This window comes from Ptychodera flava, unplaced genomic scaffold (assembly GCF_041260155.1).
Source record: "Ptychodera flava strain L36383 unplaced genomic scaffold, AS_Pfla_20210202 Scaffold_33__1_contigs__length_2856901_pilon, whole genome shotgun sequence".
NCBI lineage: Eukaryota > Metazoa > Hemichordata > Enteropneusta > Ptychoderidae > Ptychodera > Ptychodera flava.
This window is the reverse complement of record NW_027248355.1, coordinates 1063126-1086709: the sequence shown is the minus strand read 5'-3', so window position 1 is coordinate 1086709 and position 23584 is coordinate 1063126. Positions and strand designations below refer to the sequence as shown.

At 37.7% G+C, this 23584-nt stretch overlaps 1 protein-coding gene across 2 annotated transcripts in view; it reads left to right on the top strand.

Moving 5' to 3' along the window:
* Positions 1-23584, top strand: part of LOC139127619 (separin-like) — a 31548-nt gene that overhangs the window by 3651 nt on the left and 4313 nt on the right. The window contains exons 3-21 of one of the 2 annotated variants that reach the window (XM_070693532.1): positions 2237-2382; positions 3114-3307; positions 3984-4076; positions 5373-5516; positions 6353-6479; positions 7604-7804; positions 8248-8502; positions 9750-9993; positions 10534-10690; positions 11370-13534; positions 14397-14610; positions 16020-16138; positions 17209-17321; positions 18189-18320; positions 19016-19183; positions 20308-20502; positions 21178-21395; positions 22199-22282; positions 22932-23096. In XM_070693532.1, coding sequence (XP_070549633.1) covers positions 2237-2382; positions 3114-3307; positions 3984-4076; positions 5373-5516; positions 6353-6479; positions 7604-7804; positions 8248-8502; positions 9750-9993; positions 10534-10690; positions 11370-13534; positions 14397-14610; positions 16020-16138; positions 17209-17321; positions 18189-18320; positions 19016-19183; positions 20308-20502; positions 21178-21395; positions 22199-22282; positions 22932-23096 — 5134 coding nt within the window. Of the gene's footprint in view, positions 1-2236; positions 2383-3113; positions 3308-3983; positions 4077-5372; positions 5517-6352; positions 6480-7603; positions 7805-8247; positions 8503-9749; positions 9994-10533; positions 10691-11369; positions 13535-14393; positions 14611-16019; positions 16139-17208; positions 17322-18188; positions 18321-19015; positions 19184-20307; positions 20503-21177; positions 21396-22198; positions 22283-22931; positions 23097-23584 lie in introns of both variants that reach the window. The other variant, XM_070693531.1, reaches the window with a different exon arrangement.

The window sequence follows — 23584 nt, the reverse complement described above, 5'->3', positions numbered from 1 at the left end:
TAAGTCAACTTGATCTATCTTGATAGCAGCTCGGGCAGTACACAAGTAACTGACTGAAAACTACCAATGTGGCTAAATACTAAAGCCCTCAATTACTTCTGAAGAGATTAACTCTTTGAGCGCCAAAGTTAATTTTTTTGGCCTTTATAAAATATACCCCAGTCAATTTTAAATGTTGATGAAAAATTGTAGCCTATGAAATGTGATTTCCATTTGGTCCAAAATTATCAAAAAAAATTACAGGAAGATTCATAAAAATTGGTAAAATGCTGCACCAAAATTTTGCTGGGAAAAATTATAGTGCTCAAAGGGTGAAGAGAATTTCTTTCAAGGTTAGCTTGATCAATGCTTTCTCAGTCAGGTATATTGTTTGATGTCTTGGAAGATGATAAAAGACTTGTTGACCAAATATCGTCATCATAATGTTATGGGCAACATTTTACCAATTTTTATGAATTGTCCTGTATATTTTGTGATAATTTTGGACCAAACGGCCATCACATTTCATTGGCTACAGTTTCTTATCAAAATTTTGGCAAAATCTGAAAAAAATTGACTGGGGTACATTTTATACAGGCGGCAAAAATTGACTTTGGCGCTCAAAGGGTTAAGCTTAAAGTAACATACTACAATTCAAAATCCACAGAATACATAGTATATAACAAGTCATACTTGATGACACAGTCCCCACTTGTTAATGGATATTTTGATTACAGGTCGTCAGTGAAGATAGAGTCCTCTTCATTAGGTCTGTGATAAAAATACTTTTGAATGAATTCGCTTGATACATGTCTGAGTTATGGTTCAGGACATGAAAAAAATTGTAACAAAATGGTCGCACAGTGGCCATATTGGATCGCATCACAAAACAAATTGATGTGCATAGCTATGACATTGGTCGATGTCCTTGTACCAACGTTGAATAAAATTGGTCGAAACATGCGGATATGCCTGAGAAATGGCTCTGTACATGAAAAAATCGTAATAAAATGGCCGCCTGGCGGCCATATTGGATCGTATCACAAAACAGATTGACGTGCATATGTATGACATAGGTCAATGTCCTTGTACCAACTTTGAATAAAATCAGTTGAGATATGCCTGAGTTATGGCTCTGTACATGAAAAAATCGTAATAAAATGGCCGCACAACTGCCATTTGGATCGTATCACAAAACAAATTGCCGTGCACAGCTATGACATTTGTCAATAAGCTTGTACCAACTTTGAATAAAATCGGTTGAAACGTGCCTGAGTAATAGCTCTGTACATGAAAAAATCTTAATAAAATGGCCGCCTGACGGCCATATTGGATCGTATCACAAAACAAATTGACGTGCATATCTATGACATTGGTCAATGTCCTTGTACCAACTTTGAATAAAATCGGTCAAAACATGCCTGAGTAATGGCTCTGTACATGAAAAAATCGTAATAAAATGGCCGCCTGGCGGCCATATTGGATCGTATCACAAAACAAATTGATGTGCATATCTATGACATTGGTCAATGTCCTTGTACCAACTCTGAATAAAATCGGTCGAAACATGCCTGAGTTATGGCTCTGTACATGAAAAAATCAGAATAAAATGGCCGCCTGGCGGCCATATTGGATCGTATCACAAAACAAATTGACGTGCATATCTATGACATTGGTCAATGTCCTTGTACCAACTTTGAATAAAATCGGTTGGAACATGCCTGAGTTATGGCTCTGTACATGAAAAAATCGTAATAAAATGGCCGCCTGGCGGCCATATTGGATCGTATCACAAAACAAATTGACGTGCATCTGTATGACATATGAAGTAATCCTTGTACCAAGTTTGAATGAAATCGCTCCAGGCATCTCAGAGATATCTGCGTGGAACGGACGGACGGACGCACGCACGCACGCACGCACGCACGCACGGACATGACCAAACCTATAAGTCCCCCCGGACGGTGTCCGTGGGGACTAATAAGCAACTAGGAATATACTTTGTGCCTAACAAGACAGGAAAATAAGAAAGATATACCTGTAATTCCATACTTACCTATTGCATATGCTGATTGTATCAATATGCTAAGTTCATGGCTAAGTTACACATTCTTGTAGCACAAAACAACTCTATTATACAGTGAAGTGACTTTGTTCCTGTGTAAACCATCAAATGTGATAAGCTTTCAAACAAAACTGTAACTCAGCGACAGATACTGCAGCACCACTAACCGTTATGTTGTAATAATCTTTACAGGTACCAATTGCTACAACCTAGGCATCACACTGTACAAAGCAGACTTATACAGTGAATGCACTGAACAGCTACAGCTAGCCTGCCAACAGCTGTATCTATGGTGTTGCCATGGTAATGGTGTCCTTGACAATGACAGACAAGAAAAGGTGAGTCTCTTTTCATTGACAATGACCGTAGAAATGAAGTATGTGTATGTTGTAGCTGACTTTAGTCTTTTGTGAACAAAAATGAACATATATGTAAATGTGAAAAAGTCCCTGTTTTTTCATCAATATTTTGATTTTCATTCATGTTGAACATGAAGGGTTCAATATGTGTAACTACTGATAACATGTTTTATGAATTTGATAATATTTTTATGAGTTTTATCTTTGAAACCATTCATTAGAAGTTTGTTTTTACAATGGCTACTGTAGCAAGAAGTTTGTTTTTCAATGGCTAAGGTAGCAAGATGGACCAAATAAAAGTCAATATCAAACTTGTATTTGAGTGCAAAGTTCTAATTCAAGATTTCTGCTGAAATGATCTCTTCTTGGATATGTACAAAAAAATCCCAAATAATGTTTCAGTAACAATGTTAAAAAAGATGAAATAACCACATAAAAGTGAATTATGAATTAAAATATTCACTGTCTTCTGTGTAGAGGTTTGTAGTTTGTAAGACTGTGTTGCACCATCATCTTGTGTTTTTGGCATGATCAGTGATACAGACCGTAGTATCTTGTATGCACTGTCAAACAGACGGCTGTGCTATGTCTGATGCTAAACACTATACCTGACTTTGCACCTGACACAAATTGACCAACATACTAGCTAGGTATAGCGCCGTTGTCATTGTCGAGAAATATTATTACCATTTTCCATCTCTGATTTCTAGGTGCAATTACTGAAGAAATATGAATTGTTGATCAACTGCCAAAGGAAGAATGGTTGTCATAGTGATGCCATGGAAACAGCATCTTCAGCGATCTCCATATTTGGACAGATGCCAGACGCTGTGCAATGCTTAATTACCCTGTGGATCAAAGCAAAGCATGATGGGTGTAAACTAAGCGATGATGTACAACTAAGGTAGATGATTCATAGCTTGATACATGTGAGAAATGGCAATTGGATATCTCTACAATGAATGATCTCCATGGCAATCTCTATGGTGATAATTGCCATGGAAATCTATAATAACAAATCTGTAGGAAAATGTCTTCAGAACATGTATAGATTTTTTTGGAGACATCTCTTTGTCGATCTCTATGGCAACAGACAGTCTTTGAATCTCTGTGGAGACAGAGCTCCATGGCGATCTCTATGGAGGCAGACAGTCATTGAATATTTATGGAGACAGAGCTCCATGGAGATCTCTGTGGTGACAGACAGTCATTGAATCTCCATGGAGACAGACAGTCATCGAATCTCTATGGAGACAGAGTTCCATGGAGATTGCTATGGCTTCAGGCAACCGTTGAATCTCTATGGAGACAGAGCTTTATTGAAAATTTTACTAAGACAGACAACCATTGATATCAGCAGGACCAATAAAACAAGACAGCAGTCAGCAACAAACAATGTTAAATATACCGGTACTTTAAGGGTACTTGTTTTTAAATTCACAAACTTTATTGTATTTTGCTGGTAATAAAATTATATGGCTCCAAATATGTATGGATAAAGTAACACATTCATGAAATTCAGATTTATGAATTTTTTTAGGAACCATTATGTTTGACTGTCTTTTTATGTTTCATTAAAGAACGAAGACTCTGAAAGATTGCATGAAAGATGAAGATCTCGCCACGGTTACCGCGGTGTTGAAGCTGGAATACGATCTGTACAAGAAACAGAGGTACACAAATGCATGTCTTATTTGAACACATCACTCTTCAAGATGTTATTTGTGGTACTAGTGGTTCATCAAAGTGTTTTGGCTTTGTGTGTGTGTGTGTGTGTGTGTGCGCTTGTGTGTGTGTATGTGTGCATGTGCGTGCATCTACAATAGACTAGATGGCCAGTAACCAGCAGCTTGCACGTTCCAGTGAAATTAGATTCATTTTATTAGAAGGCCAGTCTCTAACTTTTGATGATTATTTCTACTATTTTTGTTCAGAATGACGACCATAATTTCTTTTTCTACCCATCGAAGCATGTTGAGGTACATTCATTCATTCATTCATTCTTTCTTGTCAAATCAACACATATATACTGTACACAGAACTGCATTGTTATTGTTGACAAGTGAATTCTGGTCCAAATTAGAATTTGTTTGTCAGACACTTTGTTAACAAGTTGAATTTGTGTTATCATGCTTTTGAGACTAAAAAAAAAGAACTTGGAATTGGCGAACAATATAAAATAATGAAAACTTCATCCAAGGATTGAGTTATTGGCCCTTCCATTACAACATACAATGTTGAGCATCAGTAAGCAAAAGAATTTTTAAAAGGTGTTGATCTTGTTACTTGTGTTTCAGAAGCACATACCGGTAGTCCTGATATGATAGCCTGGTACAGATTGTGAATAATTTTGCAAAATTTGAACTTTTTCTCGTAATTTGGACAAATGACTTTAAAAAAGGGACATGCCCGATGATCGAATTGTAAATAGAGATTGAATGTTGCAAAAATGTGCTGTTTCAGGGGAAAGTTGGGGCATTTTCCACATCAACAGAAACATTGTATGGATACTGTGGAACACATGGTTTGGTCAAAATGACAGAAGAAATTTTAGTTTCTAATACTGAACATACACTGATAACAATAAGATGTGTAGGCTGTCAGATTTTATCAATTCTTTTCTGATCTACAACTTATGGGTATCATTTAAAAGCTCTTGGTATAAGAAAAGTTTTCACCGGCTTAGCGTTTTGAAAATCAAATATTTTTATTTTCCTCATAGAGTTACTAGTAACACAGGGATGGCGGCCATTTTGAATTTTAAATATCAAGAAAATCTTGACAATGAGTAATTTGTTTCACTGGTACCAAAATTTGCACGGTGACCCCTGATTTTTATTTTTGATTTGATAAGAGAATGGTTGAAAGTTTCATTCCGGAAAGTTTGAGCAAAAGTTGAAATCTTTCACTTATACCAGGCGCAATACTACCTTGATAGACTGCATATCCAATTTGTTTCGTTCCTACAGCTTTGAGACCGATTTTGAAGAGTACGGTATACTGTGTGATTTATTAACAATCTATGATGGTGAAAACCAGACAGCAGACATCAGAGCCTATTACCTGATACAACTTGTAAAGTTACTCTACATTACAAACCTGGAATGTGATTGGTAAGTGTAGCTGTATTAATTTCTCTATAAAGTTGAAATTTTTCGGAAGTATGCTTTCCACCCAAACATATCCAACAATAACATAAACAATGTTCAAAACAAATGTGTACAAGTCTAACCTTTCTCTATCAAGTACAATTTTGTCGAAAGTCTCATTCCTGCCCCAACATATCCGACTATAATGTAAATTCAAGAAAAAATCAATAACGGAAAGTATAATTTTGATATTTCAAAAGTAAACATCCATATAGGAGCTATTGATGAACACTGGGAAGATGATATGTCATTAAACCAATTGGAATTTGTTGATCAAATTCAAACGTCAGGAAATGCTGCATACTTTCAACTTAATTCAACCTGGCACATGCACCCTAGGTATAAAGACGTTGATTGGAAATTTGCTCTGCTGTTTCAATATTTTTTCATAAATCTATTCGTATAGCATGTTTGCAACGTCAAAAACCTGCCGTATTTCAACATGAAAAAGCTATTTCCAGGCAAAATGGTTGGGCATGATTTTTTCATATTTGAAATTTTGTTGTTAGGAGAAGATTATAAATTTTCCAGTTCTTTAATGGAATTTGTTCGTAATCGTATCAAAATTAAGTTACTGAACGGTTGTGATAAGCCAAAAACCATAGTTTCACCTACTTGATACCAGTTCTGATAATCTTTACCTGATTGTGACTGCATGTGAACTTGATAGGACAAGGCTTAGACTGAAAGATCGGTCACTCGAGGACGCTCCGTACGCTCCCCTAGAGTAGAGAGCGCCCTCTAGTGACAGATCTTCCAGTCTAGACAGGGCTTATAGGGGTGTTGTATTAATTTTTCAGTAAAATTGAAGACTGTAGCAAGGAAGCAGTAAGTTTACTTGAAGACTGTCTGTCACAGAGAGAGAATGCCGAGTTAGCCGACCTTCTTGCTGTGGCCTATGTATGGCATTACATCTCTCAGTCTACGGTAAGTGATTATCTCATTCTATAATGTTTTATCCCACCCTTTCCACTGCCATGGTTTGACCCAAACCAATTGTTTTCTCTGGCAAAGTTGGACCTCTCCACAAGAAAACAGGGGTGAACTCTAGTATCAGACATAAACACAGGATTCATCACTGAACTGGTTTACTACATTCCTCGATGTGGGTGCCAATCAGTGCATTGATTTGAATAGGAACATCCGGGGAGTTAGGGGGCTGTGTGAACAATGTACTGACCGCTTCCCATAGTTACCCGGTCCGGTGAAGCCCTTCGACGTTTTCAACGTCAAAGTGGACGCTTAATGCCAGATATAAAATGTCCATGCACGCATTGCTATTTTGACTTTCGTTAAAATCTGTTCGATGCTGGTCGATATTGGTAAAATGCCCTGCATGTAACTAAATGTCGTAGAGCATTAACTGTGAAGAGGCATGTAATAAAAATATTATTGCCTGAAGACATGGGTTTATGTGCCCTCGCAGCAGGAGACAATTTGCCCTCCTGGTGTAGGGCAAATTGTCACCTGCTCTCGGGCACATAAACCCATGTATTCAGTCTATAATATATAGTGTTCACTACAGTATCAGTTGTTAGTAGTCAGCAGTGAAATTCTGGTCACCAAACTCAGTAGCAATGATAAACAATATCTTAGTCTGAACTCTGACATGTTCAAAGTTAGTATGTTTCATTTGATGGATGAATTCTGGATGTTTTGAGCCAGTGTGTTTATTTTATCAATGAAAACCACATGATCAAAGTCGGTGTTTTTATGTTATATGGTAAATGAAAACAAACTGTTTAAAATCTGTGTGATAAATTTTATCTATTACAACTGGACGTAAATGCTGTTCAACACTCAACCACAGAAGACATCTTTAACCTGTTCACCCCTGTTTCCCAGTAAACAGGTCCAGATTCACCATTGATAACAATGGGTTTGGGCTAAACCATGGTGGTGAAAGGGTTAAGAATAAAAAAAATCACCAGTTCCAATCCAAATTAACTGATCAATTTCCATCATGAAGGCTTTGGCATAGCACACATGTCGATCAGACAGCAGCCAAATCAACACTTCATCCTTTTGTGATACCCTACATCCGATTTCAGATCAGCAACGTTGAAGACACTGAGACTGACGGTGATGTTGAAAGCGTCAGCATGAGCTATACTCTCAGCCAGGAAAAGGACGCCATGAAACCACTTTACAAAGCCTATGAGTTATGGCAGGGTCTACACACACCATATGACGTCAGTGAGACTTGCCATACTATGGTCTTGATGGGTGCAATCTTTCATCTTCACTGTAAGGTAATGACGTTACTGCTATGCATCGTCTTCTATTTATCAATGTTGTTCTTGAGTGTTGGGTTTCACAATCACTATATTGAAAATCGGATCAATCTCCATTGTGGTATGAACCATTCTCTTGCCAAATCACTGATAAAAATCAGGGGTCACCATTCAACATTTTTAACTAGCGAGGCAAATTACTTAGCATTTTGCAATATTTTGAAATTCAAAATGGCCGCAATCCCTCTTTTAACTCTCAGGGGTAAAATTAAATTTTAGATTTTCAAAAAAATAAGACGGTGAAAGATTTGCTTTTTCCAAGAGCTTTTAAATGAGCCCACACAAGTGGTAGATTAGAAAAGAATTGTAGAAATTTGAGAGTCCAAATATCTGTCCCCGAGGCGCGTTCTACCTTAGTGAAGAGAAAATTAAGCATCTTGTTTGATTTTGACTCATTGCAGGAACTAGAGACAGTTATGACTCTTCAGTTGCTAGGCAACACGGCCAGCCAGGCCAGCTTCCATTCGCAGGCCGCCATGGCCTATGCAGATGCCGCCAAGAGATGCTGCTACCTTGGTAACCAGTCTCATTCTGAGAGCCTGATGGAGAAGAGCAGAAACAGCTTGGCCAAGATCAAGTGGAGTTCTAACAACACAGAGATGGTGTCAGTGACGTGTTCATTGAAACAAGCCTGGTGTCTGGTGTACTGTAAAAAGGTGAGAGGTCATCATAGGCTATAACAGACACGAATGTAATGACAGCCTGGCAGATAAACCACAGCGCCCGCCAGAAATGTATGTATGTACTGTATGAAAGGCCAAGCAGTTTCTAAAATTCTTTGAGCGCTGTAATTTTTCCCAAAAAAAATACCAGGGCAACATATTACCAAATTTTTATGAATGTTTCAGTAATTTTTTCCGTGATTGTGGATTAAACAGACATAGATTTATATGGGCTACACTTTTTGACCTAAATTTTGGGAAAAATCTGAAAAAATTTGTCTACATCGGAAAGAAATTGTTGGCGTTATATTGTACAAAGGCAACAAAAAATTTGGCACTCAAAGGGTTAAACCAGGGCCCTCAAGACGTGCATGTGATGTACTGAAGGCCAAGCAAATGGACCAAGAGATGCATTCACCAGTAATATATGCAAGCCCTAACACATAACAGCACCATCAAAATGTGTACACCCTTTTACAACAAGACAATGAGATGTCTCTGTTGCATTCAGTAGACCGGTTGGACCCTTACACAGTGAAATGGGGGTGAAACCATGAAATTGTCTACAATCGGGAACTGATATATTCTAAGCATATTAACCCTTTAGAGCGCCAAAGTCAATTTGTGTTGCCTCTATAAAATATACCCGATTCAATTTTTTTCAGATTTTTGCTAAAATTTTGATAAAATCTGTTGCCAACGAAATATGATGCCCCTTTGGTCCAAAATTATCAAAGATATTGAAGAACAATTCATAAAAACTAGGAAAGTGTTACACTAAAATTTCGGAGGGAAAAATTACAGCATTTGAAGGGTTAAGACATCACAAGGGAAAGTACGTGTGCAATAACTTTCCACTTGCTATTTTATAATTGCACCTGAAACTTCTTATTGCTTGAATGGAGTACCCTTTGAAAAAATTTAACCTCTTTATCATGGAATTTGGTACAATCATGTTGCTTTTTATGGCAAGTTGGACCTCAACTCATGAATATGGGTGTGAAAGGGTTAGGTGAATAAAGATTGTAATACAAAAAAAAATGTTGTTTTTACCCTACCATAATAGGGTACAAAAATCTCCCACATTAAAAACGAAGGGAATAGAAATTCAAGATTATACCCTTTGAACCGGGCTCAGAAAAAAATGTCCGCATGATGTCATAGGTCACCAGGGGGTCAGGGTTCAAAGGGTTAAAATACACGTGTTATGAGGGATCATATTTCTGTGATATTTTTTGCAGTTTTCTGAAGCTGCGACTCTGCTGAAGGAGATCGGTCAGCAGCCGTGCATTGAACGAAGCAATCGCTGGGCGTATCTGTTGAAAGCTGAGCTGAAAGAACTGCAAGCTAAGTACCTGATGGCCTGTGGTTTTTTGAAATCAGTGGATGACGACACGCCGCAGGAATTGTTGTATGAGGTGTTGAGACTCCGACAGGGCGTTGATAAACTAGCATATACCGGTACCAATGATGGAACTAGCAAAGGTAACCGACTCACAACTTATTCATATCTATAAAAAGTCTACAGGACCATCAGAAAAAATCACATATCCACTTTTGTTGGTCCTGAACCACGAACCACTAAGATTTGTTCAACCATATGTTTATGTGTGGGCAAGTTTCTCACCAGTCTGTCCATAGAACAAAACAGCGTTACCAAATTTCAATGTAAAGCAACAAAGCAGTGAAACATGAAGTAGATTCTCTCAGATACATGAAGAAGAACTTGTGTTAAGAATGCAGTAACCTACAGCAAAGATACAAATGTGCCCAGGTTTGAAGGCAGTTTTCACTCGGTATGCCATGCACGACTTAACTCAAACCCTTTCATCACCCATGGTTTAATCCAAATGCATTGTCATCAATGGTGATTGTGGACCTGTTTACTGGGAATTGGGGTATATGAGTTAAAAAACAAACAAGTTATGATCAACATTAGTGTATTCTTTGTCACCTTCCTTCAAGCATTAAATTCAACCACAGACATTTCTCATTTTGATTCATTCTTTGACTTGTGATTTTCAGCTCCATGGGGTCTGGACAATTGGTCCATCAGAGCTGTATTGATGGAAACTTTCTACCAAGTTGGATGTCTCTATAACAAGCTAGGTTCAGTAAGAGAAGCTCGGTGTTATCTCTCTGAAGGACTGGTCCTTGCTAACAGACTACAACTACCAACCAGGTCAGTGTTTTACGTGGTCATTTCAGATAAAGCTGACCCCTTCACTACAATGGTTTGGCCCAAACTTATCAGTGGAGATGAGTTTTGACTTGTTCATCCTTTGAGCGCCAAAGTAAATTTATCATCTTTGTAGAATATGTTATTGCATTAAAATTTTTTCAGATTTTTGCCAAAATCTTGATAAAACACTGTAGCCAATGAAATGTGATGTCCATTTGGTCCAAAATTATCGAAAAAATCACAGAAACATTCACAAAAATTGGTAAAATGTTAAGGTAGTGCACGCCTCGAAAGTGAAAGACTTAAATTTTTGCTCAAACTTTCCTCAAGAAAACTTTCAACCATTCTCTTGTGATCTACTCATTCAAATGTTATCAGTGGTGATTTTTAACCCTTTGAGTGCCGTAATTTTTCCCTCCAAAATTTTACTGCCACATTTTACAAATTTTTTATGACATTTTTTGATAATTTTAGACCAAATGGGCATCATATTTTATTGGCTACAGTTTTTCATCAAAATTTTGGCAAAAATCTGAGAAAAATTGACTGTGGTATATTTCATAAAGGTGAGAAAAATTGACGTTGGCGCTCAAAGGGTTAATCTGTTTACACAGGGAATAGGGGTTGAACAGGTTGAGAGGTATCCACGTTGATTACTTTTTCTCTTTTTTACATTCAGATGTGCGCAATATCTGGTTGAGCTGTCAGCACTGACAATACAGTGCGGTGTCAAGGTCAAAGCCTGCCAGAATTACCTTCAGAATGTCAAAGACATCATCTTTGGCACAGAGACACACGAGATGAAGAAGGACGTGGTGAAAGACGTGGTGCAGGATGACGGAAGCCAAGAGGAGGATGATTTCATCATTAGTAAACCAATCGACTTCATGGATTACATATCAGATACGGAAGACGATTCAGGTACGAACTCGCCGCCTTCACCATCAAATTTTGAGTGGAGTCCGACAGCAGTGGAAGACATCGTGGTCAATAGAATACAGCTGAGGATGGGAGTGGTTTATTTGGAATACCTGACAACGTACAGCCATGACGCGGGGTCTGCTGTGGCAAAGACGATTGACGCCCTCCATGGCTTCAAAGATGACGCTCACAAAGTGATCGGTGATCAGATGGACGTGTTTTTGGGTGGAGAGAAGAAAGAGCGCAAGAAGGGGAAATTGTGTCAGAACAGTGGAAGGTTTGTTGTCGATGTGGACGCTGAGGTTGATTTCTTGTCCTGGATTGCACGGTACGCAGTGGGTGAACACAGGCTTGACACAGCCAGGAAGTACGTGAGGGATGCAGATGCATTGTGGGATTGTTGTGACGCAGCCAGCCAGGCCAAGATACTATACCACAAGGCACTGCTGCAGCTGGTCATACAGAATGGAGATAGCCAAGCCTGGGGCGATGCACAGTGGTTGAATGAGCCAATGATTGGAGACGCTGACAACGATGTCATCACCGATCTCAGCGTACGGCTAGACCAGTGTCAACTCAGCCCAGTCAGGAATTGCCACAGCGGAATTGATGACGTCTCCGCTATGACTCCGAGGAAGTTAAAGCTAACCGACGGTGAAATTGACAAACTTGAACAAATTGAGAAGTGCTTCAGCGTTAAGAAAGGCAGGAAGCCAAGAAAGACATTAGCCGTGGATGACAGTGCCCATGATGTACCTGGTTTCCTTGGAAACAATGATGATACTGGGAAGACTAGGACAGGCAGAGGAAGGAGTGCCAATAGACGGCACGTTACCTGGAAAGATAGAGACACTAGTGATGAGAATGATGGAAAGACATCATCGGCAGATGTCAGAAAATCACGGAAAAAGAGTGGACTGGCAAAGATGCACGGGAAAACATCCCAACAGAATATTGCTACCACAGATGGCGAAGGATCAGTCCAGCCGGTAAAGTGTTCTGTCATGGCAGTGGATGAAGACTGTGAGGCAGTTCAGCAGATTTATGAATTTGATTCTGAGGAAACGACTGGTGAGAGGAAGAGATCCGGGAAAAGTAACAGCAGGACAAGGAACAAAGGTGTTGTTGGTGTACAGTCACGGCAGAGGAGGCGCAAGAAAGAAGACATGGACGAGGTTTTCTTTGAGGATAGCCAAGAGGAGATTGGAGACATTGCTGATGATCCAAGTGATGATAGGAAAATAAGCAAATCAAAAACGGGGAGTAAAAATATCAGCAGTAGTGTGAAAACAACCAAGGGGAGAAAAGTCCTCGGAGAGGTGACCAGAAACAGCAGATCTTCCGCAAAGGGAACGGTTGTCATGGAAACAACATCTGATGTAGCGAAGGAGGAAGAGGAGCAATGTGAGGAGATAGTGACGAAGCGATCGTCACGGAGCAGAAGGAAACAGACGGAGATTGGAAGTAGGACAGCAGTGAGGTCAGCGAGGACAAGGCAGAGTAGGAAGGTGAAAGAAGACGGAATTGAAACGGAAAAAGTCAGGTTTGTGGATGAAGCGGATGTTTGTGCAGAAATTGGCCAAGACCTTGAGGAACTGTCGATCAGTAGTGAGTCAGACGAAGAGTGTCAAAGTCCGGACATGGAGTACAAATGTCTAGGTCATAGGTCATTGACTCCATTGGCCGCAGATCAGAATTACAGGTCAGTGGTATGGTCCAAGGATGAAGGCTGGTCGCAGAATCATTTGAATAACAGCAGTGTGTGTGGTGAAGGTAGTACATTGGTTCTGAGTGATGATGACCTTTGTGACATTGAGATACCAAGAAGTAAAGATAGCGATTCAGAGGACGAGGGCGCTGTGTTGAAACCCCGACGGAAGATGAAAGGACCTGGTACCAGTAGAAAGCAGACAGGGAAATCAGGTATGGCTTGAAAATCTGCACCAGTCAGTTTTGAAGTCCGGTCAGAAAATCTTGAAATATAGATTTTATACTGTGAGCTAGAAGTAGAAATATGTATCAGGTTATATCTGACAGTGGTGATCGTAATGTCATACATCAATACAATTTCACCCCTTCACCACCATTGGTTTAGCCCAAACCCACTGTTACTTATGGTGATCTGAGATCTTTTTACATGGAAATAGGGGTGAACAGGTTAAGTTACCAGCCATGGTTTAAACTGTTCACCCCCAATTTCATGTAGACAGGTCCACAACCACCATTGATGACAATTGGTTTGGGCCAAACCATTGTGGTGAAAGGGTTAATTTTAAAGGACTAGTGGTGGTAACTGTTGACTACTTTTTTACTGTTCTAATTTTAATTTAAACCACAGTTTCTTGCTCTACTCCCTTTAACCCTTTGAGCGCCAAAGTCAATTTTTGCCGCCTTTATAAAATGTACACTAGTCAATTTTTTAAAGATTTTGGCCAAAATTTTGATAAGAAACTGTAGCTAATGAAATCTGATGTCCACTTGATCCAAAATTATCACAAAAATTACAGAAAAATTCATAAAAATTGGTAAAGTGTTGTACTAAAATTTTGGTAGGAAAAATTACAGCACTCAAAGGGTAAGCATGTTGAAATACCCACTATTAATCAAAATATAGGTACTTGCCTTTTAAGAAGATATTTCTGTTTTTACTTGTTATAAACAAATTACTTTAACACACTGACTTTGTCTCTGTAGCTCATCATAGTCTTCACAGAATGATAGAAATCACTTCCGTATACAAATAAAGATCATAAATTTATTCAATTTCACTTTTTTTCTCCAGCAGGTACAGATTTGAGTAGTGTCATCGAAATGCTACAGAAAGCCTATGACCTGTGTCAGTCATTTGGACCGACCTCTCTCTGCCTCCAAATCTGTCAATTGTTATCTTGGTGTCATGGCAACAGGGATACTCCATGCTCTGCGGCTCGATATCTAAACGAGTCCTTTGCCAATACTCTGCGCCATCAGAAAATCTCTACCATTTACAAAAAATTACGGTAGGTGTCTTGCAAGTTCTCTTGACGAACTTTTATCATAATTTTACTCCTTATTGTCGTGAAATAAGTTTTATTCATGTTGAATGTGCGGAGTAAAACGGTATAATTATTTCTTTTCCTGCCAAGTTCATATTGACCATCGGGTCAAGTTGGTGAAAACTATAGTGAAGCACAAATGGTTCATTTTAACAAAATATTGAAAATTTGAAGGCCCCTATAAACAGAGATACTGTAAACATGATTTTTACAGACTAAAGCTGCTATAACATACCAAGCCAAGTGGGTGAAAATACATATGGTTTTGGCTCAATACCGCTTTTACTGACTTGACAGATGGGGAAGTGATACTGTCTGGCAGGTGAAGGGAAATCACCTGAAGAAGGGGTTGTTATGAGCATACTACCGTACATCAACATACTTTTTTCTTTTGTTTAACCCTTTGAGCTCCAAAGTCTACTTTGTCCCCTTTATATAAAATAAACCTCAGTCAATTTTCTCCAGATTTTTGCCAAAATTTTGAGAAAAAACTAGCCAATGAATAGTAATGTCCATTTGGTCCAAAATTATCAAAAAATTACAAAAAATTCATAAAAATGGTAAAAATTTTGCACTAAAATTTTGGCGGGAGAAAATTACAGCGCTCGAAAGGTTAATACTGGTTTTCACGTTAGTATGATTATCCTTTAAGAAATTAGGCAGATTTAAAATTGAGTGATTGAATCAATTTGAACAGAAATTCAGCGCCCAGGTCCAGTGTGTTGCTATAATATTAAGGTGTGCCACAACACTGGAAGACTTACACTTTTGTTCCAACTTGCATCAAGAAAGTTTTCCTTGGACTCCTTGGACTCCTCGACAAACCAATGTATATACCTTTATTTTCCATTCTGTTCTACACATCACTGGTTTGTTACTGTTAGTAGAAGTGTGTTGACCCGTTTGTAAGGTCTTTGAATGCTGACAAAACAAACTCTCTAACGGGAAACATAGAGCATTTATTCTGTAGAGGTCATATTTAGTACTGATAGATTTGTACAAAGAAGTCTCCTTTAGTGTTTTTACAATCATTAAAATTGATAAAACGGGTTTCATTTATAAAGTTTTGGCATCATTTATTGGAAATATTGTTCTACCGTGATATAGACTCCCACACAGTTCATACACAAAGTGATTTCAATGCTTGTACGACCGTAGATATTTCACAGTAATAATCACACAAGGCCCATATTGGCAATACTCACACACGTTAAACCATAGACCCTAAGGTCAATGATTAAACTCAACCATACTCTGTGAAAGAAGTCTATCAACATCGGTTTGATTTGTTAAAAAAACTTGCAAAGTGATTGTAACAGGCATTGAACTAGAATTATATTTATTGTATATTTCAATTTTTTTTGAAATTTCAGGAAACTTCGGAAAGAAAATAACGTAAAAGAAGTCACAAGACTACAACAGGACAGACAAGTGTTTGTCATCAGTGAAGATGATGATATCATCAAAGACGCCAGACAACAACTACCACAGGGTAGGGATTCTTCAAGCTATAAACCACCCTAAGCTACACATATGTTATATATTTTGACCAGTTCGTAACATACGCACTGGTGATAGCAAGTGTATATGTAGAGTTACAGCTGTTTATCAGCTGCTGGTTTCTAATGAAAACACCATATTAACCCTTTGAGTACCAAAGTCGATTTTTGTTGCCTTTATACAATAAAACGGCAAACAATCTCTTCCAGATCTAGACAATTTTTTCTGATTTTTACCAAAATTTAGGTCAAATAGTGTAGTCCATGAAAATTTATGTCCATTTGGTCCAAAATCTTGGAAAAAATTACAGAAAAATTCATAAAAATTGGTAAAATGTTGCCCTGATATTTGGGGGGAAAAATTACAGTGCTCAAAGGATTAAATGCTTTAGAATTGAACATGACTTCTGCATAAGGAAAGTTACAGGGTATCTCTGCTGCTGGAAAGTCCTTGGGCATCCTGTTGAATTTTAAGCCTCTTGAAATTCCTTGAAAATGAAATTGAGTTCCGGGAAGTCCTAAAAAGTTGCTCATCAACCCACAATTTTCAAAAATGACTAGATGATCAGTCATGATATTGTAAAAATAATGTGTGAAATGGTACACTGATATGATATACAGTAAAACCCGTCTAAACTTAACTGTTCTGGAACTGAGAAAATTGTTTGGTTTAGAGGGTTTTCGGTTTATACAAGTCCTTTTAACATAGAGTTCTATTAGAATGGGATTGGGAAAAGGGTTCAGTTTAGACAGGCTTCCAGTTTAGACAGGGTTCGGGTAAGACAGGTTTCACTGTGTTATTATAATAAAATGACATCTAGAAAATGACATTGTGGACCTCAAAAAGTCCTTAAAAATTCCAGAAAAAGTCCTTGAAAGTCCAGGAATTTTCTGTGACTTATGGTGTAATGTCCCTTGACGGTTGATGTGGACAGCAAAATTATAATGTAACTACAATACAATACTAGTGTTGTTCCCTTGCAAATCTATCAGGACACAACATTAAAAATATACCTGCTTATAGACACACTTCATGTATGAACTATTGTCTTGTCTTTGTTAGGTTGGAGTATCTGTAACATGTCTGTCATCAACATTGGCAACCAACAACACATGGTACTCAGCAGAATACAGCGTGATAACGAACCAATCATCGTGAAGATCCCCATCAAACAGGTAAATACAAACAACAACAATCTAAGAAATAATTGTGACAAATATAAAAACTGTTGCTAGGCCCTTGAATGCCAGAATTTTCCGGTGCCATGTGGAATTAATATATACCTTGATTTCTGGAAAATTCTGGCAATATCCTTTGTGTGTTCATATGTGTGTTGGAATGGTTGTCAGAAAAATGTGCTAAACAAGCTAAAGACTGTCAATACAGCCAATCACAGAGCAGCTACTAGTTGAATACAAAGTCTACATTGGGTAGAGTTTTGTTAAATGGCCATTTATTGGTCAATTTCAATGACATAACACAATGAACAGGAACAAGGAATTGAATTTTATTTGATTGAATTTTATTTTATTTATTTTATTCTTTTCAACACCACCAGTTGGCAGCCGCTTACTAACAAGTTAAAATAAAAATCTAATAAAAGACAAAATTGAAAATGCAAAAACTACATACAACAGACATACAAGAATATATTCGACCCCGATTTTAGACATGATAAACGAAACCATCGCGAAAATGAATTATTGGTCATGACCATTAATTCATTTCCGGGATGGTTTCATTTGTCTAAAATCTGGGTCGAATATATGTATGGTCACCCATTCATTCAGTATCTTTCAACATGTTAAACAATATAAGTAGTATCTCGTATCAAACAAAATTCATGAAAAATGTCAACTTTGTCCCTTTAAATAAGCAGGAAATGCGCCCAATAAACCCTCTCTTCGTAATATTGACTCTATCATGAGGTACAAAAATAAGGTCCCTTCTTTCTGGCACTCAGATGAGAAACCAAATAAAGTAGAGACCCATTTTGTCTCAGTCTTTTTTGCTGACATTTTTGTACATGCTTTCATCCACAGAACCACAGCAAAAACTTGGATCAGATCATGGAAGAATTTGCCAACATTTTAGCTGAGAGTAAACGCAGTGTGAAAGAAATGAATAAACAGACATGGTGGCGGACAAGAAAAGATTTGGACAATCAACTTCAGGTTTGTTACTTGCAGTAGCAGAGATGGAGAACAGTGGACCCTGTGGTTGTATATTTATGGTCAAAAGTCATTGACTTGGGGGTCCGTTTAGCATGTGGCAAGGGTTGCTAGAATGTTCCTGTACTGGACCACCTAAGTTAATGATGTTTGACAATTCCTTTTTGCTTGATGGCAATCAGATGGTTCCTTTGAGGTTTATAATATCACATTCATTGGATGGAAGAGATCAAAAGTTGTTAACCCTTTGAGTGCTGTAATTTTTCCCACCAAAATTTAGTACAACATTTACCAATTTTTATGAATTTTTCTGTATTTGTTTCGATAATTTTGGAGCAAATAGACATCACATTTCAATGGCTACAGTTTTATATCAAAATTTTGGCAAAAATCTGAAAAAATTTTGACTGGGATATATTTTGTAAAGGCGACAAAACTCTACTTTGGCGCTCAAAGAGTTAATCAAACCAGGACTTAAAATACACCAAACTGTTGATTCTCTGTAATACCTGCATGCCTGTGATGCTAATGTGTCAATTGTATCTACCCTGGACTGACTCTGAAATCAACTGATCTAGAGTTGACATGAACTACGGCATATGTTTTTCCAAAGGAAGATTATTTTGGCTGTGACCACTTCCTCTGCAAATCTTGAGTGTATGAGCAAGAATAAAGTGTTCCTTTCTCATTTTTTGAAGGTTTTATTACAAGACCTGGAGAACTCAGTACTGCAGTGTTGGAAAGTTTTGTTGCCAGGCAACATTGTGGATGATCAGACCGACCAAGAAATCAAAAAAAGTACTTGTCAATTGTATCGACTGCTTGCCAAACAGAAACTGTCAACTATGCAAAAACAACTACTCCAGGTAATGTTCAATTTACTTAGCTTTGTCAAAAGGGAGAATGAACGATTGCCCAGTAGGGTAGGGTACTGAATTCACTACCAAAGATTGGTACTGGTAGCGCACTTAGAGGTTGGCAAGTTGGAGACATGACACTTTATCCATCACTGCTCAATAGCATTGATTGCAAATGACGTCAAGTTTTTCTCTCATTAATATGCATAAATAAATATTTGTCTTCATTTTGCGCATACACATAATAATAAAACCAGCTAGCGTTACAATGGTTACTAAAAGTCACACTAGTTTGTGGTATTTCATGGCTCAGACTACAAGCTGCAACAACAGCCACGCATGCAACAACAAAGTTTATCTGAATTTTAGGCAGCGTTGTCCGAAAGTCGCGTGCGTGCAGCTATATTTAGTAACAAACCTGAAGTCACGATCAAAGCTATTGGGAAGTAAGTTGTGGGTACCCGGTTACTTCATCCTGTAAATAGGGTTCTCACCTGTTTGATGATGGAGTAAATAATATTTTTCAGTCAAGGTATTTCTCTATAAATCCCTTTTTCCTTTACTTTTTCAGAAATTATGGAAGTATTATCAGCTATAAAGGAAATGACAAGAAACTTTTAAGTTCTGTTTGATTCCCAAGTGTAAACATAATATACTCTTACCTGCACATATTTACATGTGTAGTTGTTTTAACTCTTTGAGTGCTTCAATTTTTCCAACTAAAATTTCAGTGTAACATTTTACCAAGTGTTATGATTTTTTCTGTAATTTTTTGATAATTTTGGACCCAACGGACATAACCTTGCAATGGCTAAAAATTTTGACCAAAATTTTGGGAAAAAATCAAAAAAATTCTCTGGATCTGAAAAACTGTGACATTTTTATTATTACCCCACACAAGGGTAGTATAACCTTTATATGACTTGCAGAAAGTACCAGATAAGACAGAAGACACAGAGGTGAATCATGCGAGGGCAGCATATGTATCTTCTTTGTGATTCGATGGTCATGAACAAATTCCTTGAAAGTGTCAAATATCTGTCAATATCTAACGTAATGGTCTTTGTCACCAGAATCAGAAGATTTACTGAATTTGCAGAAGATAATATTTTATATATTGACTTGTGTTGCAGTCGTTATTAGAGGGTCATCATTGGTTGTCTGAACGTCAAGTCCAACAAGGAATATCATGGGCGACTGGTATGGAAGTCAAGTCGCCTGAATTTCAAGCATTTTACAAGGAATACGAAAGCCTGGCTAAGAAGTTGGAAGATAAACATGACCTGGAGTCGATACAGAAACATCCAGTGATTCTGATTCTTGACAAGGTTAGGGCAATGTAGAGAAGGATATATCAAAATTATTGACTTGATTGAGAACTACTGGGGGCAGTATACAGAGGGAGATACAGAAATTACTGACCAGCATGGAGAAATAGACATGTGATAATGAATTATGAGAGAGAATGAAAGCAGGTGTATTTTGTATTGTTTTCAGTTTATGTTGCGTGATAAACGGTTTACAGGGAAAAATTTCACAGATCTTCCAAATATTTTTTGAATGTCGATGTACTTCATGTGTTCAAGTTCACAATGTTCAGCAATATACTTGAACTCAAGTCTGGCTGTTAAATTAGTAACACGCCTTGAAAGTGAAAGACTTCAACTTTTGCTCAAACTTTCCTCAATGAAACTTTCAACCATTCTCTCACAAATTGAGAATAAAAATCAGGGGATACCATGCAAAGTTCGGTACTGAAAAAATGAATTACCTTAGGGACCAGTTTATGTTCCCAGTAACGTATTTTAGCAATTTATTACGCCAGGGAAAGTTCAAATTGTTTTTTTTTGTCCAATTTTTGCCTGTTTTAATGCTGTCAACCCTCATTTCCCACTGTAGAAGTCCAACATTGCCATAGAAAACATTTCAATTGGGTTAATCCATTTTATTGAAAGGGTTGATTGTCCATAGTTGCTGAGGGATTAACTCTTTTTGTTTCACAGACCGTGCAGAGGCTACCTTGGGAATGTATTCCAATACTGTATACAGGCAGTGTGTGCAGAATGCCGTCCCTTCGATTTGTTTTATCTCATATACAACAAAGACAGTACTCCGACTCAGTCTTGAGTCGTGGTGTCAATCCCTCCAAGACGTCTTACGTCATCAATCCCAGCAGTGACTTGGTCGCCACACAGACTACATTTCTCAAGTGGTTTAGCAGGCAAGTACAATACACTACATCCATCTGTAAAAGACAAAAATTGTGCTGTTCTTATCACTATCCACCACAGTAACCTTTTGAGCGCTGTAATTTTTCCCGCCAAAATTTTAGTGCAAAATTTTAACAATTTATATGAATTTTTCTGTAATTGTTTTGATAATTTTGGACCGAACAGACATTATGTTTCATTGGCTACAGTTTTTCATCAAAATGTAGACAAAAATCTGAAAAAATTTGACTGAGGTACATTTTTATATAGGCGCAAAACCAACTTTGGCAGTCAAAGAGCTGAAGAGTCAATAGCTGTGATATTTTATTTTATGAACAAATACATGTTTGTAATCTTTTCCATTGAGCATTGTAAAGCACAAATTCAGAAATTCGTCAATGAAATTAAGAATCCCACAGTACGGTACCTACTCACTCATTAAAGAAGTCAGCTATCAAAAGCACCAGGCTACATACACCCCCACCTCAAAGGGCCAGTAGGTGTAACTTTTGATTATTTTTTTCACCATTTTTGTTTTCAATGTGAACTACAATTTCTTGTTCCATTCCCCAAAGTATGTTGAGGTACATAGAGTTGAGCACTCGGCCTGTACATTCGTAGGCCACATTGTCATTGTTAAAAAATTCTGCTCCCATCTTGGCCTCAGATGTACACAACAACAGAATGCAAATGGTTTCATAGGACCCACATCTCTCACATACTCAAGTGATGACCTATGACCTTTGAATTAATTATCTTGAAAAAGACAATGAACAATTAGTAAATGACTAAAGGATGACTTTGTATCAAACAGAGATCTTGGTTGGAGTGGAGTGGCTGGTAGGGCACCCACCACACAGGAATACAAGGCAGCCCTTCTGGATCAAGAATTGTTTATGTAAGTGATATACCAACATACTTAACCCAGTGAGTGCTGTAATTTTTCCCTCTAAAATTTTAGTGCAACATTTTAGCAATTTTTTTTAATTTTTCTGTAATTTGTTTGATTAATAGTGACTAAACAGACATCACATTTCATTTGCTACAGTTTTTCATCAAAATTTTGGCAAAATTCTGAAAAAATTTGACTGGGGTACATTTTATGAAGGTGACAAAAATTGACTTTGGCGCTCTAAGGGTTAAACACCATTATCTATGGAATAGTAACAACAAATCAATGATTTTAAAGCAAATAAGCTAAATCTCATAGGGTAGACTTAGAAAGATAAAAGTCAAATAAATAACAATAGTCAGAAATTTATATATGAATCTGAATGTAGGCGACACTGTAACAATAATAGAATATATTGACCTGCATGTTGGTGGCACACTTTATTAACATTAATAGAAAATATTGACCTATAGGTTGTACACTATTACAATAGTAAAATATATTGACCACATATAAGTGGTGTGCCAACAATAACACTGTATATTGACCTACATGTAGATGGTTTATAATTGTCAACAAAAGTCTCAAAATAGAGTAGTCTTCATCTGCTCTGACAGCTCTGAAATCTTTGATTCCGTCATTTTACGGTTTGTAGTTACTGTGGTCACGGAACAGGCCGTCAGTATCTCCATGGTGACGACATACAACAACTGGAATGCAAGGCTGTGTCACTGTTGATGGGATGTAGCAGCGGCAGATTACAGGCCACCGGGAATCTGGAATGCACTGGAATGGTCCTCTACTATCTCCTGGCCGGATGGTAAGTCAGAAAATTGCCTTTCCTTGGGATCCGATCTCTTTCTCCATTTCATTCACGCAATGACTTCCTGTTTTCTTTTGGAATCAAATCAGAAAAAGTAGGAATCTGATTCAGGGTTTGAACCATCAATTTCTTTTGTGGGACCTGGCACTTTGCCAATTCTACTCATTCCGTTGATCACTGTAAACTAGACCAACAGCATATTGTATACATGAATACAGCACGGCCAGACCTGGTTGCACTACTAATGAACACACACTGCAGCCTACTACTACTGATTGAGATTGAAATATTTACCTGTCCACCCCCAGTTTCTTGTGAACTGGTCCAGAACTACCTTTGATAACAATGGGTTTGGGTCAAACCATTGTGGTGGAAGGGTTTAACTGACATATTACCGTATGCTTAATCCTATTAGACACACCCAGAAAACAATGATTCTACTTTATTAGTTTCAGAAAACATAATTGGATTCTGTTTCTTGATGG